The 19,252-nt window shown below is 46.9% G+C and overlaps 1 protein-coding gene across 3 annotated transcripts in view; it reads right to left on the minus strand.

Annotated features, from left to right (window-relative positions):
• The window catches only part of FHL2 (four and a half LIM domains 2), a 66,015-nt gene that overhangs the window by 22,699 nt on the left and 24,064 nt on the right, over positions 1 to 19,252 (minus strand). Inside the window, exons 1-2 of one of the 3 annotated variants that reach the window (XM_087426311.1) lie at positions 14,104 to 14,211; positions 3,175 to 3,354 (exon numbers count right to left, since the gene is read on the minus strand). In XM_087426311.1, the coding sequence (XP_087282437.1) occupies positions 3,175 to 3,330 (156 nt within the window). In that variant the 5' untranslated portion in view covers positions 3,331 to 3,354; positions 14,104 to 14,211. Of the gene's footprint in view, positions 1 to 3,174; positions 3,355 to 13,578; positions 13,686 to 14,103; positions 14,212 to 19,252 lie in introns of those variants that run through there. The other 2 variants (XM_087426310.1, XM_014791696.2) reach the window with 2 other exon arrangements.

Consider the following 19,252-nt stretch of genomic DNA (forward strand, 5'->3'; position numbering starts at 1 on the left):
AATGGAATGAAAAAAGTTCTTCTCTATAGGGTGTTAGGAGGAATTTAGATCAGGCAATTAAGGCATTTTCACAGTGGAACAAAGTAATCGCTCAATGTGTGGTATCTCTCATGACTACTATTAGAAGCTGACCCTGAATGCTAGTTTTAGATCTGCAGATCACTATTTCTTCTCTTCACAGCCCCCTCTGGGGCACATGGGTGGGTTTGGCAGCCCATCTGACTTCATGGCACTGCTCGCAGAGACATGGAAAATTCAGTCTGAGCTAGGCAATAAGGCCCAGAGTTTGTTCAAGTCACCGCTTCGTTAAATGCACGGTACTAGCGGCCATCTCTGAAGTTACTGGCCTAGCCTATCTTTAGTTTCTTGAATTTTTGAAGCCCAGGAATTAGGTAGACCCATCCAAAAAACATCTGCAATCAGGCTAAAAAAAATTTTGGCAGTATCCACAAGTGTCCAAGAAAAATTTCAGAAACAGTGTAATGTCAGAGGATCATGAAATTTGATTTGTATTACCTGTTCTCAACTATTCCACTGGCCATAAAAGTGAATGAGTTTTACCCTTTGCGATCACAGCATTCCCTCAGAGTTACTACATAGAAATAAAGAATGTAATTGAGTGACTGCAGAGAAATGATATTCAAATGTATATAAGCTAACTGTGGAAACAGGTCCTGAGGTCTTGTCTATCTCATTTAAAAGTCTGTCAGTACCCACATAGCCGAAAACCATAGGCTTGCCAATACATTAAAATTACACACAGACACACATCCTTCAGAGGGAGAGTGAGGGGGCTCATGGTGCCCATGCTATTTTAAGAAAAGAGAATGGCCACCAGAGCTGCCTGCTCAGCTAGCTGCTTGATCGAGCGCCCTGCTTGCCAGGACTTTTGGCTTTACTTCTTGAAATAACAGAAACAGTTTTTCTATCATTGCTTCCTCCACAAAACTACATAATTACTTCTGAAAGTCAAGAAAACTGTTCCAAATGTTCAAAGGCTCCAAATGGCAAGGCCTAACTTCAAGTCCACATTGTTTTTCTTCCAAAATGTAGAAAATCACATGGCGTGACTTCACACAGAGGGAGCCGCTGAGCCGGGTTGAGAAGCTCAGCATGATTAACTCCTGACTTTGCAGCAGCCTTGTTGATTTTGGCCCCACTTGGGGGATTCTTGTTTATTTGCTCATAAAGTATGTGCGGAAGGATAACTAGTTTTAAGAGTCTTTCCACTAAATCATGTTGGAGAAATGATAAGTGATTTTTGTTTTGTGGTTTTTACTTTAGCCACCAGTGAAGGATGACTAGCCACAAATATCCACAGTGTTTCCTGTAAACTAGGGTTATCCTTGGTCAGAATAATATCTCACCTACTTACGTCTTTTCCAGGTAAAGCTTTTATAAAATAATAATTTTTTTCTCTGCCTATTAGTTCTTCCTCAAATCGGACATTTTTATTGATGTTTCTGTAATGAAAACTGATAAAGAGCGAGGGCGAAGCTTCCAGAGGTGTGTGGAGGGAACATGTTACATAAAGAATAGGGAAGTAGTCAGAGGAAAAGTGGAAGTCTGGAGTTTATAACACCATCAGCTGCTATTTAGAGTGCTGCGGGCTGTGCACATCTACATACCATAATAACCCTAGGAAGCAGGCACCCTTGTTTTATCTCCATTTTAGAAATGGGACGACCAGCACAGAGGGGTCAAGTAATCGGCCCAAGTTCACACAGCTAGTGAGACACAGAGCCAGGGCTGGAACCAGGCGGTTTGGTGTCTGAGCTCTTATTTTCAGCCTAGCAAATAAATGGAGAGGGACTAAGAATGCCCATCAGGTACAGCAAGACACACATCAGACAGCTGGAGACAGGAAGGTCTTCACTCTGAGACTAGCAAGATCAGCTACTTTCTGCTCATGGTAGCCGAATCTCTGAACAGTTTAAAGTTTACACAGAACCACTGCTGACTTTCGTTTCTTTCGCGTTTGGCATGCCACTCCTGTTCTGAAGCCAAAAGATCCATAGCGGCAGCTTGGTTTCAAGCGGCCCACGCTGCACATCCTTCAGCTCTGCTCTGGGCAAAGGCTTATTTCTGCACAAGATGGAAATTAATTATTCCTCAATTGTCACTAAGTACTTAGCAACAGAGCCTGAGTGCAGCCTGCTGCTTGCTGCCTTTCCTAGGAAGGATGTGATAAAGGAGAGAAACGTAAGAAACATGCATTGGATGTGTTAGAATGGTCCAACTGCAGACACAGCCTAACTCAACCAGCCAGCAGTTACGTACTTATACTACCACCCCGGAGTAGAGCGGCAAAAATTCCGACAAGGCACACCGGAGTGAGAGCAGAAAAGAGACAGTGGAATTCCATGAATGGCCTTGGAGTCCAGTAAGCTGGGAATTCCCACAGAGATTTCAAAGTGACCCACGTTGTACCAGATCTGTGGCTCTCAAGATGACAGCCACTTCTAGTGCTTGTCACGTGTGTTTCAGTGGCAGTTTTGCAGGTGAAGACATAAGAGACCTTAGAGACGCCGAAGCACAGGGCCACCCTTCAGTGGCCTGGGGTGGACTAAGGATATGCTGAGAGTACAGACCTGTTCCCAACACTCAGGCCCAGGCAGTCAGCACAGTGACCAGTGGCCTCTGTGGAACCTGCTGCCCACCCACAGCAGGAAAGCTGGTAATTCCTTCTGTGTGAGCCTTTCCCCGTGAAAAAGAACAATACAAATTCTGGTCTTCCCCCACTAAAAAGAAAAGAGCCCCTGCTATTCTAATGAATTTGGTGCTTGTCTGTGCTCCCTGATCTGGGAATCAGCTTTGGTTCACTCGTGCACAGTCACTCATCAAACATTTACTGAGCAGTACCTGTGAGCCGTGAGTCAGCACAAGGCAAACAGCAGAAAGAGGGTGTTGCCCCACAGAAAGCCACAGCACTGGAGGCGGCGGTCAGACCAGGGCACTGGTCACTAGAAGGCGAGAAGCGTACCTTAGGACACTCAGCACGCGTGTCCTGGGAAAGCACTGACCAAGTGCTCAGAAAGGCTTCTGAAGGGGCCAACCCCATCAGCGGGGGCTCAAGAGACGGAACTCAACAGGCGATAAGGATTAGGACTTGAGCACAGGCCACGCAGGAAGGCCCGTGGTTTGGGACGCTGCCCAGGGCAGGCCCAGGGGTACCTTGCAGTCGCAGCCGATGGGCTTCCCACACTCCTCGCAGGTGCTGGCATAGAGGGCCTCAAAGCAGGCCACGCAGTAGGGGCTCTCCTCTCTCAGGATGTACTTCTTGCCAAAGAGAGACTCTTCGCAATGGTGGCAGTCAAAGCGCTCGGTCATTTTGACACCTGGCTTTTCAACAACCTGTCAAAAAGAAGAGAAAACACAGGTTCCAGTGAGCACGCTCGGAATGCCGGGCATACAAAGGCATTAACCGTCCGATGGCTGTCAGTGTCATCCGTAGCCAAGGGGTAGGGATCTCCTCTGGGTGAATAATGGAAACTTACCCTTTAAACGGTCATAATTTTCAATGATACTTTTTAAAAATTAGTTGGGGCAGTTTTTTGTTTGAACGCATTTCACTTCTTTCAAGTCCCAGTCATAGCCGGGTCTGCAGCGTCAGAACCAGCTGTCTCAATTTTGGAAACAAGTAAGAGTTCACATCAGAGCCCTCATGCTGTGGGCCGTGTGCGTGCTTCAACGTGTGACAGGGCCTCACATCTTCCCTTTCTCCCTGCCCCCAAAATAGAAAGGCACGGATAGAAACAATATGTTCATTTCTATAAAAAGATTTTCCATGAGCTCCCCTCTATGATTCATAAATTTGAATAGTAAGAAACCACAGTGGCTCAGGGAGGGGTATCGGAGTTGGCACATCTGAGATAAGATGCCAAGAGAACGCTGCCCTTGACCTTGGCGTGGCAGTGAGAAGCGCGCCTGCCCTTGCACAAGAGAAACTGCCATACGTCCCTTGGGGCAAGTCATTTGTCCCAGATGAAAAGATTATCCTTCCGCTGCCCAGGTATCCAGAGAGCAGGATAAAGGGAAAGGCTGGCTTCCAAGAACAGGGATTATCACACACGAGACAATGCAGTGGCTGCAGTCAACGGCCACTCCAGCAACCCCTCGCGCCTTTCAAAGGGGAACAAGAACGCATCTCCACACCAGGCACGCTGCATTTTTCCAGGGTGGGCAGAGAGTGTGCATGAGGGAGTGGAGGGAGGCATGAGGAGGTCTTCACCTCTCCTCATCCTCATCTGCCTTTCCCACGCAAATATGATAGAAGTACACCGGAAAGAAAGAGGCTACTGTGGCAGTACTGGGGGTGGAGAAACACTTCCCGGGCATTAAAAACAGAGAGTCAGTCTTCTTCAGGAATATTTTCTCAGGTGGTGATATTTAATTTGCTAAAATTAAAAAGTTTTATAAATTGTTAAATATGTAGACTGGCTGACTACGTAACTCCGAGCACGTTTCACCAACTCTAATTAAACTCGGTTCAATTTTCAGTTGTTTCAAACAATTTAAGAGTGAAATTCCAGAATAATACCCTATGATGCAAATAAGGTAGTGCTGCCTGGTTTATGATAACTGCAAATTTGATAGTGTTTATTAATTTTGTACTTTTGTGTATACACAGTCCTGACAACTGTAAGCAAAGAAATGAACATCTTTCAAACATCCATACTTGGTTATTTCTGTGTTTATAGAACACTTTTTTCCCAAGAGTATTAGACATGCAGCAGGACACAGGTGGCAAGATCCATCCTTCAAAACAGCTCTTCCTGGAGGTAAAGAAAACATCGTCTGGACATTCCTGTGATAACATCACAAGATGAGGCTCTTGTGCATTTGAATTATTACTCTGAAAGCTAACGTATAAGTATCCTTTGTGCTAAGGCCATCTCAGGTTGCAGCAGCCATGCTGACAGAAGAGTCAGTGCTTTCCTGTAATTGCTTAGTCACCGGCCTGGAAAGTGGCTATCATTTACTTCATCACAATTGAGAGCTGTCCTTCCAACATATATATTTTTCCAATAAAGGGTGCCATTTACCTGTGGAACCAGAGGCTTACTGCCTATTCCATTGACACAAATATAAGAATAATGATTTGAGAATCTGAAATAAGAACAATGAAAGGAGACAGAACCATAAATCATAGAATTTTAAAAGCTGGAAGCAACTCCTGAGATTATCTATGACAACCACCTCATTTTATGGATGGAAAAACTGGAGCCCAGGAATATTAATGAAAAAAGAGGATTTACATGAGCTTTCCCAAATAGCCACCTAAGACAGAAAAAACAAACTCTCGATCTAAATCAGAAGGTGTTTCCGGGCGGGTTCGGACAGGCACAGACCCGGCTGGGGACAGGAAACAGACGACAGACTGCCCCGACGACGTCTATAGAGCACCATGTCTGTGTCCTCAAGCCAGTGGAGACGTGAACCTTGTTTCCTGCAAGGTAATGATCATGATGCTCCTGTACGTGGTGTGTGTGTCTCCTACCTCCTCCAGTTCCACAAGGCAGGACGGAAATTCTCTAAGGCAGCAAACTCTGAGAAAAGCAGGGCTCCATGTCTGCTCCAAGTATGGCTGAGGCTCCCCAGACACAAACGCCCTCGTCATTGATACCCACGCCCAGCAGGAGGAGTGCGGTTGCGACCAGCTGAGAGGGTTGGAACGTGTTGAGGCACTTGGCCCAGTGGTGCGGCTCCCATTTCTGTAGAATTGTTTCCGATGATGATGGATCTCTCTCTCCCACCTTGCTCCTTATCTCCTCTAAGAAGTCACTACAATTTTAATGATCAGGAGAGCTCTCCTGCCTAAACCAACAAGTTAGAGTGTAAAATGAGCACCCATCACTAATTAGGAACAGAGCGGGATACACTAGACCTGGGAAGGTCCTCTTACAGATTTCTGGAGAATTGTATGAAGCACAAACCGTGAGATCAAAGTAAGTAGCCCATAAGCTAATGAGAAAACTAAGAGCTTCCCTTCTACCACAAAGTGTTTAATACCAATTCTCCCTTACTTAAATGCTACCAAATAAAATATTCTTTAAAAAAAATTTGTGTATTTAAAGTTACACTATCAATCTTAAGCTTCTTTTTAATGGAAAAAAATGTATCTACAGTCCTACATTAGAAGCCCCCAATAACTTGGCATTTTTTACTCATATAAAGTACTTGTTTACTCCTTCATTCAAGCAGCATCTGTTGAGCTAGAACTGTACATCAGATGTTATGCAAAGTGCTGGAGATACAAAGATGAAGAAGATACAGGCCCTCCCTGAAGGAACTTGTGGTCTAATGAGGAAAACAGACCTAGATCAAACAGATGACAACGCTCCAGGCCCAGAGCTGTGATGGAGAGATGCACAGGGTACTATGGGAACCCAGGGGAGCCCCTGAGCCACCCCTCCTGGGAAGGCAGGGCCGGCTTCCTGGAGGAGATGTCACCTGTGTTGCGAGGGGTTAGCCAGATGATACTGCAGGCCAAGGGGCAGAGGGCAGAGGCATGGAGAGAAGAGACAGGGGAGAGTGAGCAGATGCCCCAGGAAGATGGGCGTGACTGAGATCACTGCAGGAGTAGCAAGGACGGAGCTGAAAAGACAGTCAAAGGCCAAAGAAAGGGGAGCCTGCAGCCTTGATCATGAACTTGAATTTGCCCTGGAGACGATGGGTTTTAGCACGTCACCTCACCTCGGCAGCCTGCAGTGCTGAGGGGAGACAGGAGGGCCATTGCAAGTTTCCTGCCTGTAAGCCATGTAGTGTTGAGGGAGACGAAACTGAGGGGCAATGACTCTACAGATGTTTACAGGGTGTCGGAGTCCACTTCTGAATCATTCCTTTAAATAAAAATTGGACATCTTGGTTCTGTAAGGACTGTTTTATCCTAATTGTGTCCAATCGGTTCCCCTCTCTGAACCTGCATACCCCACCCACAGGTTACACATCATTCCTGTCCATCACCTGGTGCACAGAAACACGGCAAGGATGAAGCAAGGAGACACATGAACAGAAGGTGTGGCTGCTGACTCGTTATGTCAGTGAATCAACTCCAAATTACAGTGTCCGGAGTACTTATTCCCCACCGGGGCTAAATCATCCTCTGATGTCATTCCCCCCTGGGCTCTGAACAACCAGGGTGTTTGAAGAAGCTGGATCTCAGAGTACACGCTTGTCTCCAGGCTACGCTGACTGCACCGGGTGAGGCGAGGCCCAGGCGCAGCGCGCAGGCCCGGGCGTGGTGGGAGAGCGCTTTGACTCCGAGTCTGTCGTCAGCCCGGGCTTTAGTCTGACCTGAGAATGAACGTTCAGAGAGCAATGGAGCAATGATGCACAGGGCTCTCCTACTGAAAATCACGGTGATGTTCAGTCCACAGGCTGGTAAACGTGGGTTATTTTAAACTTCTCAGATTTAAGAACTGTAGAACAAAGTTTGAGTGGGGTAGGTGTCAGAGCTAGGAAAAGAGAAGAGAGAGATGAGAACAAAGGGAGAAGGAAAATGAAAGGAGGGTAAAGGGAAGTAGGGAGAGGTGGTAATAACGGAAAGAAAGGAAGGAGATTCGGAAACGAGGTGGAAGAGAGGTGAGGACACTTATAGCCAGGAAGCTCGTGCACTTTCTTTTACCAGGAAGATCTCCTGAGACTCAAGGGAGGAGGCTGGCGCAGCGGGCAGCCTCTGCTGGGCATGCCAGCCCAGGCCCGAGTTCAGGAGCGTGGCCCGTCCTCCCAGACAGGAGGCCTGTTGGGCCATGCCCGCCCTGCCTAATGAGGCCAGATGTGCAACTGCAGCCTCAGTCAAGCATCGTTCAGTGCTCCCTCTATTCAACTACCTCCTTTGATCTCACCCCAAAGGGGCCATTTTCCTCCTCCCCCTCGAAACCCAGGAGTTTCTCTCTATCAATCCTGCTTTATGAGACTTCTCTAGTATAGTCAATGCCTAAAGAGAAATCTGCCAACATTCCCAAACCCTTCCCACAACACGAGAAGCAGCTTTAGTAAGTCAGTCCCCGACAAAGCCATGTCCATCTTTAAATGCCACCAGGGACCCAGGTGGGAAATTCCATTGCTTATCAACAATCAAGCAGAACATTCTAGAGGGAATTAAGAAAATGGATCTGTTGCACGTGGGCTCTTCTTAAGAACGTATTTAAAGATACAATGCTTTCATGACATCACACAACACTGTGACCACCTGTGTCCCCGCCAAACCGTAAGTGCTGGGAAGGTGGGCTCCACGTCTTGCTGTGGCCTGGCCAGCAGGTGACAAATACAGGGTCAGACACTTTATAAATGCTTGGAGAATGAATGAACAAATGGGTGAACGGATGGATGAATACAAATTTCCCAGAGTACAAACATGAAGGCAAAAATTGAGAATGAAAACAAGGACTGTTTTATGTTAACAACTCACTTTGCATAGCAAACCCAAAATGTAATGTGGTTTGGCCTCTGATGCCATTAAAATTTCTAATGTCTCAGAACCCGAGCTTCCTTCTTTCTCCCCCCTCTCTGGCCTCTTTCCCTCTTCCAGATAAACTGCTGCTTCCACAGCGGGTAGAATTTTTCTTACTGTGTTTGGATTCTAAACCCACGTGAACACACAGCTGCATAGTCCAGGATGAGGCCTGGTCAGGTCAAGGAGCAAAAGACGCTTCCACGCATCTCTGCGAAGACATGTTAGCTCCGCCAACACAGGCTCCAGATATCAGCAAAAGGCTGTTCTACACAGACACAGTGCGCCTGTAAATCAAACACCCTCCATCCAAAGGCATGGGACTGTCCACCTGGAAACAGCCAGAGAACAGCCGGCACCGTCTGTGCTCTACGGGTGGAGGTGTCGGCACACACACGTGGCTCACCCCAACATTCTCTCATTAGTCTGGCTGAACTGCTTCTTTTAAATAGAAACTCTAGTGAAAGGGAGAGGCCGCCAGTTCAAAGGACGTTGCTATTTTTAAAAATATAATAGTGTATTTAGAATCCATTTGAAATTGATTTTTCGATCGTTGGTAAGGTGTGAGATTGACTATGCCTACTGCTATATGGATTAATTTAATGAGCCTTTACTGAGTGTACGGGCAGGGTCAGGGATGGATTGTCACTTGGTAGGTAAATCGGTAACTTTCAAAAACTTTTACAAAAATCTTGATTAGTCTCTGATAGTTTTAAGAAATGTTTTGTGTGAGAGACAATGCTTGAATAAGGTAAACTGCTGTCTTCTGAATCATCTTTTGGATATTGAATAATGAAAAAAAAAAAACCGGAAAATAATAAATGTCAAATTTCTGACCTTAAGTCCGTAAACACAAGAATGTCTTTTGACATTCCACGGACTTTAAATCCAGTCAATGAGAATGTATGAAAGAACCTCTATTTTCCACGTACTGTCTTAGGCACTGGGAGACTGAGATAAGACATACAGTCTCTGAAAGGGTTCCAGTCCAGTTCTAGCCCCGAAGAATTTAAATCACCTTTAAGATACTATCTCGTAATTTAATCTCAAAACATGTCAGTTCAGACGACACAACACAAGCATAATTATGCAGGCTAGAATGGCGGGCTGCCTCAGGTGCGTAAATCATCCCAGCGTTGTGGGGATCAGGGGAGACCCCACCAGAAAGCTCCACCACTGCCCTCCTGGGAATGTGTGAGCAGTTATTTATGCTTTGTTTCCACACGAACAGAAAGAAAACCACTCATTCTCCTTCATCGGTCTCCCCCAATCTCCAAAAGGCAGCTCATTGTTTACTCTCCGTCTGCTTGGACTTCCATCTGCTGTGACCCCCAACTGGCCTTTTCCTTTGGCGACCCCCAACTTCCATGAAAGACTGGCCTCTTCATCTCCCCCCAGCCCCCGTCCTGCTCCTTCACGGCGTTTCTTGAGCATGCTGCATCAGGACCCTGTCGTGATAGGCTTGCACATCTCCTGCAAGTTCCTTCACTGACTGGCTAATTCTTATTTGTTCAAATATGTCTGTATCAGCAGACATAGACAGATCTATTTTCTTTTTGACTGAAAACCTAAATATTTACAGATTTCAAGAATGCCCTTTGACATTAATTTTATTACCCATAAAAACAGGGCAGCCACCTCTCTTATTGGCACAGACTTCACTTGCCTCACTTAGCAACATCGGCCGAAGGGAGATTAAGTCATAGACAACTCGGGGCAGTAAAGGTGTGGATTATGAAGGCAAAGGTCGAATACGATGACATGTGATGCCCAAGTTCAGACAAGGCATGAAAATCACCCCTGAGAACTGGAGTAATGACGGAGAGGCTAGATGCTGCCCCAGACCTCCCAGCAGATCTCCAAGCAGGCAATTGTATTTTACAGCAAAAGGAAAATCAAGATCACCAGTAGCATAGTAGTGATGAAATCTTAATAAAGGGAGACTGGGAGCTGGTGTGGAGGCTTTTTAAGCAAAGTTACTAGGGAGCTGTATTGGCCAAAGTTCTCCAGAGAAACAGAACCAACAGGAGATTTTATATATAATACAGTTATGCATCACCTAATGAGAGGGATACGTTCTGAGAACTGCATCGTTAGGCGATTTCGTTGTTGTGCGAACATCATAGAGTGTCCTTACACAAACCTAGATGGTACAGTCTACTACACACCTAGGCTGTATGGTACTAATCTTATGGGACCACTGTCATATATATGGTCCGTTGTTGACCAAAACATTGTTATGAGGTGCATGACTGTGCGCGCGCGCGCGTGTGTGTGTGTATAAGGAAATTTATTACAAGTAACGGGTTCACAATATTATGGAGGCTGAGAAGCCCCACAATCTGCAACTGGCAAGCTGGAGACTCAAGAGAGCTAACGTGTAGTTCCAGTCGGAGTCTGAAGGCCTGAGAATCAGGAGAGCCAATGGTGCAAGTTCCAGTTCAAAAGCTGGCAGGCTCAATACCCAAGAGCTGATGTTTCAGTCTGAGTCTGAAGGCTGGAAAGAACCAACATCCCAGCTCAAGCAGTCAGGCAAACGGACTTCTCTCTTATTTAGTCTTTTTTTTTAGTTTGAATCCAAGTCAGGCAGGAGGAAGTCCCACTTGCTCAGACTTTTTGTTCTATTCAGGTCTTCAGCTGATTGGATGAGGCCCACCCACATTAGGAAAAGCAATCTGCCTTACTCAGTCCACTGATTCAAATGTTAATCTCCTCCAGAAACAGACACACCCAGAAATAAAGTTTGACCAAATGTCTGGGCACCCCATGGCTCAGTCAAGCTGACATAAAATTAACCATCACAGAAACTATCGTTCAAATCCACCATTCAGGATGACAGTAGCAATTCACTTAACTCACCCCAAAGACACAAGGCCAGCCTGGTCTCCTGGAAGACGGGGGTCTCAGTCACTAGAGAAGGCCCATGCATTTTGTCCAAGGTGGTCATCTTGAGGATGTGGCCTCTCAGTATAATGCCACGTGATATATGTGGCTTTAATAAAATTCTCCTAATAAAACTACACAGGAAGTATCCAATATCTAATGTTTTTGTTCACCCAAGCTCGAGGAACTTTGCGTCATGGCATCTGAGTCAGAGATAAGCTTAACTACCTACTCCAGCCCCTCTGCTGACACATGAGGCAGCCCAAGCTCCAGATGCTGGGTGACTGACCCTCAGTGCAGGACAGGAACAGAACCCAGGCCTCCTGACGCCCAGTCTAATTTTTTTCAGTATCCCACTGGGCGTTTTTTCCTGCAATTTTGATTTCTTTCAGTACTGGAAGTGGTTTAACAAACATTTTGGGTTAAAATATGCACTATAAGGCCTCCTTGAAATATTCAGGTGTGCCCCCAATAGTTTAGTGGTTAGGACTCAGGCTCTCAAGCTGTCTGGGGTCAGATCTCAGGACCATCATTTATAGTCTGGGAAACCTTATGCAAAAGTTCCTTTGATCTCTCCGTGCTTCAGTTTATCCGTAAAAATGAGGATAGTGTCAAATATGTATACACTGCTTATGGTGTGCAGGCTTCATAACAACCCTGCAAGCAAGCTACCATCACATCCTTGTTTTCCAGTTGTGGAAACTGAGGCACCAAGAGGTTAGGTGACTTAGCCAGGGTTGCACAGCTCACAGTTGAGGGACAGTGAACTCAGGGACGTGAATTCAGGCAGCCTAGCTCCAGTCCCTGCACACCCACTAGCCTATCACACCCGCCTTATTTGTAAATGAGACTGCCAACATGTGTGCCTAGAACAGTGCCGGGTGGGCAGTAAGCCAACCTGCTCCTTATTGATACACTGCTGTGTAAAAGCATTTTGAAGCATGGAGGATAATAAACACTGTGGAAACCCAATTCTATATATTCACTGATAATCCTTAAAAATTTAGGGTGAGCTATATCTGAAAAACACTGTGAAATAATCTTATATAAATACACAATGAAGCGTTCTTCATTGAGTTTGGGTTTATGGAAATTTAATTGTCAGACTAGGGTTTCCCATACATCTAAGACTGGTCTCAAGTGTTTTCTGGTTTAAATCACCTTCAGGATACCAAAGCCAACTGTCTCTAACACATTATTACAAAACACACACAAGCAGGGTTAACACAAAGGTGCCAGAAGTATTTAGTGTCTCGTTTTGAACATAGTTCTCCTAATTATAAGCCAGAACTGTGAGAACTGTGACTTATTACCTCCCCAAATAAGTGCAGGCCACGGAAGGCAGCTGTATCCATTTCATTTAACCTGAGTTGGCCTAGTTCGAATGGAAACCCAAACCGCGATTTGAAAGTAAATATAATTGATTCTTCATTTAAAATTGGAAACAACATTTAACACTCTCTTCCCACAATTTCAGGTATGCTAAGATATCATACGACTGCAATCTAAGATTAGAATTTTTTTCATTTAAAATAAGCCCATTTTTTAACCTAGTGGTTCAGTTTTTTAATTTCCGCAGGAGTCAATACGTGAGGCCACACCCGCAAGCTCCACTTCTTTCTAGTGGAGGGAAATGCCCCCGACCCCCTGGGCAGACTGAAGGCAGCCGGCCTGCGTGCCAACCCCCGACCCCGGGGCACAGGGGGTGGTCACTTCCCTGCGCTCCGACCCGCGGCCACCCTTTGCCCGGCGCTAGCCCATGGGTGACACAATCTCTCCTCCACACCCGGCGGTGACCCAGCTCGCCAGGACGAGGACTGCGGTCCTCCCTCCGGGGATGGGGCGGGGGTCCCTCCGGCCTCCAGTACCCCCGGGGCCTCCCCACCACGGTTCAGCTTCCTCCTCCCCGGGTCTCCCCCACTGCTCGTCTCCTCTCTCCCCTGGTCCCCCTCACTGCCCCTCACTGCTCAGCTGCCCCTCCCCGGGTGTCCCCAAGGCTCGGCTCCCCTCTCCCGGGGTCCCCTCCACCGCTCGGCTCCCCTCTCCCGGGGTCTCCCCCAGGGCTAGGCTCTCGTCCCCCCTCTCCCCGGCTCCCCCTCAGTGCTCAGCTCCCTTCTCCCCAGGTGTGCCCACGGCCCGGCTCCCCTGTCCCCAGGCGTCCCCGCGGCCCGGCTCCCCTGTCCCCAGCCTTGCCGGTGGAGCCCCGTGTCCCTCGGGTGGCCGGGGCGGCGGGCACTCACCGCGCGGCGGCGGGCCGGCTCTCGCGGGCTGGCGGGCGGCGGCTCCGGGCTGCGGCTCCGCGGCCGGCCGAGTGGAGCGCAGCGGCTCCGCGCGGAGCGCCCCGCCGTGTCATCTGACCATATAAGGAGCCGCCCGCCTCCCGGGCGCCGGCGGCGCGGGCTCGGGGCTCGGGGCGCGGGGAGCGGGGCGCGGCGCCCCTCGGCCGCCCCGGGGCGCGGGCGCACGGCCCGGCTCTTTGTTCGCCTTGGGCTTGTCCTTCGCCGCGGGGCCCTCGGGGTCTTAGTGGTGGTGACGCGGAGCTGCGCCCCCGCGTCGGCTCCCGGGCTCCGAGTTTGGGGCGAGGGCCGCAGGGGCAGAGGGCCCACGGCCGGACTCCCCGGCCGGCTCCGGGACCGCGAGGCCGGCCGAGCCTGAGAGGGCGCGGGGGGAGCGCGAGGGATGCGCCGCGGCCACGGCTCAGGTCTCCGACGGCAGGAAGCCCGCGCCCGGGATGTATGTGCACGGTGGGCTTTTCTCCGCCTTACCCTGCAGACCCCTCTGTCACGAAGTGAGCCCAGCAGACGGATAACGCCAGGTTCTTTGTTCCGACAGAGAGGGGACGGGGGAAGGTCCAGTCCCCAACACTCCAGGGGGAGAGGGCTGTTGATACCTTCTGTTCTCCACTCCAGGGCGGGAAAAGAAAAGTGAGGTGGAGCAAGTGCCTCCCACACTCAAAGCCCGGGCCCTGTGCCTGAAGCCCACACTTGATGGGGACAGATGGCAGGACAAGGGGCACGGGCTGAGTCCCACGCCTGCGAAAGGGGGCGTCGGGAAGAAACATTTGCTCCTACACCTGTGTCTGCACCAACTCGAGAGCAAACATTTGATATAGTTCTTTAGTTCTATAAATTTTCTTCTAACTGCTTTCGCTGTGTCACACAATTTAATTTTGCATTTCCCCTTTGGCCTAAAGGATAGGGGAACATATTAAATGACCCTATGGGGATGTAATCAGCAAAATCCAGACTCTGGAAGCAAATTTATCCAGTTTCTACAATAATGTGGCAAAAAAAAAAAAAAAAAAGAAAGAAAGAAGGAGAGAGAAGAGGAAGAAACCGATAGATTAAAAAAAGACTTAACCAACTGCAGTGAATGGATGGACCTTATTTAGATTCTGAATCAAAGAACAAAATATTAAAAAAATAAATTTTCATGAGATAATCTGGGAAAATGTGACGCTAATAGGATATTTGATGACAATAAATTATTTATTTTAGGTGTAATAATGAAATTACACACACACATTTTTAAAGCCCTTACTTTTCAGAAATAGTGCCAAAATATTTATCTATTATGTCTAGGGTTGTTTCAAAATAACTTGAGGTGGAGGGGATGGATGGGACCAATATATACGCAATAGTATCAGCCATGGATTAATGGTAACCCTTGAAGCTGGGTGACGAGTAGGTGCGAGTTCATTATACTAGTCTTTCTCCTTTTGAAATGCTTGAAAAATTCCATAATGAAAGATGTTTTCAATTACAAATGCGTGTACCATTTGCCGTTAACCCAGCATTTCCCCTTACAGGAAATTATCTCACAAACAGACTCACTCATGGGTAAGTTGATATGCATCCAAGAGGAGTCATTGTAGAATTGTTTGTAATAGCAAAATATTGGGCCAGGTTATGTATTCATCAATTGGGCCTAGTTAAATATCTTACAGTACATTCTAGAATTATTCCTATGTGCAGCTGTTAAAAAGAACAGAGTAGCTCCATTTATTGATTTGGCATGATCTCCAAGATATATCAACCAAAAGAAAAGTAGAGAACTCTTTGTAGACAGTAACCAACCATTTGTTAATACAGAAAAGGAGGAAGGGGGGGACGACAACATATACACGTAATAGTGGTGCCTCTGAGGCGATCTGGGTGGCTGGAGGTCCGGAGTGGAAGGGAGATTAAATTTTACTATATACCCTTTGGTTTCTTTTTAATTTTGAGCTATATAAATGTATTACCCATTCAAAAAATAAAAATGTTTTAAAAATTAAAGCAACACATGCTCCTTTAAGAAAAGTAGGAAACAAATTTGTTAAACTGAGTTTATAGAAAGTCACAGGAGGTTGGCTAGAGAAACAGGAAGGAGGAATGCAATTCTGGCTTACTGACATATGTCCTTTTCTGAACAATTTTAATCAAAGGACAAACTATTAAAAAATAAATTTCACAAGACATTCTCATAGAATGTATTTTGACAAGTTCTATCTTGTCTACCATTGTATTCCCAGGACCTAACTATAGTGCGTGGCACATAGGATGCACTTAATAAATATGGATGCTGAATGAATGGATGGACTACAGAAGAATTGTTTAATATGTGACAAGTCTTTCATTTTGTAATCGATTATTTTACAGTATAGCAGATAGACTATTTTAGAAATTATAATGCTATCGATGGCAGTATAGCTTGACTTTTGGAATCAGGCCTAGATTAGAATCCTTGTCCTACCTATGACTAGCTCTGTGGCCTCGGGCAACCACAAAACCTTCCTAACCCTCAGTGTGCTTATAGGTAAAATGGGCTAATAACACATACTTTCAAAATCATTGGGAAGATCCTTTGAGATGATGCATATACACCATTTACTACTGTTAGTACAATCCTTGGCACATAGTAGGCCCTCAGTAAATATTAGTTTTATTCCATGGTATTTTATTTGATGGTAAAGGAAACATGAATCCAGAATAAGAAGGAAATATGAAGGTAGTCAAGAGGTACAAACTTCCAGTTACAAAATAAGTAAGTCCTGGGGTTGTAATGTACAGCATGGTGACTATAGTTAATAATACTGTATTATATATTCGAAAGTTGCTAAGAAAGTAGATCTTAAAAGTTCTCATTATAAGAAAAACATTGTAGCTATTTGTGGTGATGGATGTTAACTAGACATATTGTGGTGATCATTTTGCAGTATACACAAATATGGACTCATGTTGTACACCTGGGATATGACGTAATGTTATATCTCAATAAAATTTTTTGTGTGTGTGTGAGGAAGATCGGCTCTGTGTTAACATCTGTGCCAGTCTTCTATTTTTTGTGTGTGGGTCGACGCCACAGCATGGCTTGATGAAAGGTGTAGGTCCACAGCCGGGATCCGCGCCCAGGAACCAGGGCCACTGGAGTGGAGTGCGCTGAACTTAACCACCAGGCCACTGGACCGGCCCCCAAAGATTGTCTTTTTGAAAGAAAATTCTCTGCTATAGATAAAAGGCTAGTTCATGGAAGGGAAAAAATTAAGAAATGTTATTTCCTGGGAAAGGGATCAAGTGGCAACTCTGAAAGGTTATTCAAGTTCTTCTCTTGTTTATTTCAATTCTCCTGTAATTCCTTCACCAGCCAACACTGCGCTGACCTCCTTTTTCTTTGGGGTGGGGGTGGGGTGTTCAGGGAGAGGAGCAGCTAGGAACAAAGGAAAGAGAGGGAAGACCGTATGGTGTAGGTCAATGGCTCTCTGAAGTGTGGTCCAACCAGCAGCACCAGGACCGCCAGAAATGTGTCAGAGGAAAACATTCTCAGGCCGGCTCTGTGTTTTAACAGGCCTTCCAGGTAATTCTGATGACTGATAGTGCTGAGGTAGGATACCCCAGAGGGATTCCAACTCTGGCCTCAGTGGCTTACAGAAATCTAGAGATGCTAGTTTCTGTGGGGGTGGGGGAGTGGGAACGGAGGCAGACTAAACAGAGACCAGGCGCTGAAATGCTCAAATCCAATCGCAGATAGTCGTTACTCTGTCGGCTACTTCTCCTGAGGAAAGCACAAGATAGAAGCCTCACAAGGTGAAGTGTTCCCGTGTGTCTCAGGGATGCAAAACTGGAACTTCACTCTCCTGCCAGAGGCCCTGAGGGAAGGCAGAGCTAGGAGTGTGGCCTGCCTGCAGACCCCGTGGTGGGGGATACGGGTGGGCATGGGAGGCTGTGGGCATGGGCAGGGGCCTCCTCCTGACCGTGGCCACCCCATGGGCCCCAGGAGACCTCATCATCACCACGAAGAAAGGGAACCCGTGAAACATGAGCTGGGGGTCAACATCAGTACCTAACTGACCATTTCGATGAAGATTTTTAGAGCACTTTTATCCCATTTACGAAATAGGATTTCTCGCAGGCAGTTCCGCCCCCTCAAGCCCTGGGCAGGAGACTGCTGGATGATTTTCCCTTAATTCAGAGGTAATCATTCTTAATTGCCTCACATGGCTGGAGGGTGAGTAAGTGTCTAAGATCATAAAAGCTGGCGGTAAGAGGGTGAGTTCTCGCCAGGCTCCCGGGAGCGGGGTAGTTCAGGAGGCAGGTCTCTGCGCGCCTCCCGGTGACACAGCCCCAGACCCCAGTGCGGTGGCTCAGACACCTGGGCTCACTGTTTCTAAAGGCACGATTTGCCTGGATCAAACAGGAAAACCTCTATGGAAGATGACTCTGCAGGCAGGGTGCTCACCTGCCTGTGCCCATGAGCTTGGTGCCAACGTCGGCTCCAGCAAACAGAAGGAACTTGGTCTGGTACAGCTGTGTTCTTGTAGGACCTACACGTTGTTCCTTGGCCTCTTAGACTTCCAGGCAAAGCTCAGCCCTCCACAAAAAGGCAAACTTTCCCTTCCCCTTCCCCCTCTGCCATGCGCTGGTTAGGGGGGGGACACGCTTGGCTCTTGCTTAAGAGGCAAGTTTTCCATATCCCGTTTCTTTGCTCTGTCGCTTTCACAAACTGATTTAGTGGATGCAAATAATCAGTGTTTAAAACCTCAAAACATGTCTGATTTTCAGCCAAATCCACAAAAAACTCCACGATTCTGAGTTTGTCGTAGTTGCTTAAAGCTTTTTTGGAGCATTGGGTACAAGTTTCTGTGGTGGCTTTTATAACTCTTTAAGAAAGGTTCATGTGGCAGCTTCATAGCCAATGAAATGAAGCCATTCACACCGCTGTGTGTTTCCGGTCCGTCGAGGATCAGGAACTGCTGCTGGGCTGTTTCGCATGAAAACTATTTCTACTGTGGACCCAGAAAAAGTTTGCTTCTGATTTGAGATCTTTTTTTCTCTTTTTGTTTCAGTCCTTTCCTGCAGTCATCCATTCCGTTCTCTGCCTGCCAGTAGTTTTACTTTTTTTCCTCTGTCAGCTATTTAAAAACCCATTTGAAAGAAGTGTGGATGTCCGAGGTCTGTGTAAATCTGGCCAAATCCTATTTATTTATTTATTTGTGAGGAAGATCGGCCCTGAGCTAACATCTGCCAATCCTCCTCTTTTTTTGCTGAGGAAGACTGGCCCTGGGCTAACATCCGTGCCCATCTTCCTCCACTTTATATGGGATGCTGCCACAGCATGGCTTGACAAGCGGTGCGTCGGTGCGCGCCCGGGATCTGAAATGGCGAACCCCCGGCCGCTGCAGTGGAGCTTGCGCACCTAACCGCTTGCGCCGCCGGGCTGGCCCCAAATCCTATTTTGAATGAACCATGTTTGCTTCCCTAAAATACCTGAAGCACTTTTCCCTGTGGCCTCTGACAATTCTTCCTGGCATCCCTGAAATGGGAGTTTCTCTTGCCTGCCTTGTTTCTCAGAATGTTGATTTTAAACCATACTTGAAATCACAATTATTCTTTGTGAATTAACTTTATGAGTCAACACTGCAACTTTCAAATCCCA

This window comes from Ceratotherium simum, chromosome 40 (assembly GCF_057802395.1).
Source record: "Ceratotherium simum simum isolate JZ-2026a chromosome 40, ASM5780239v1, whole genome shotgun sequence".
Taxonomy (NCBI): Eukaryota; Metazoa; Chordata; class Mammalia; order Perissodactyla; family Rhinocerotidae; genus Ceratotherium; species Ceratotherium simum.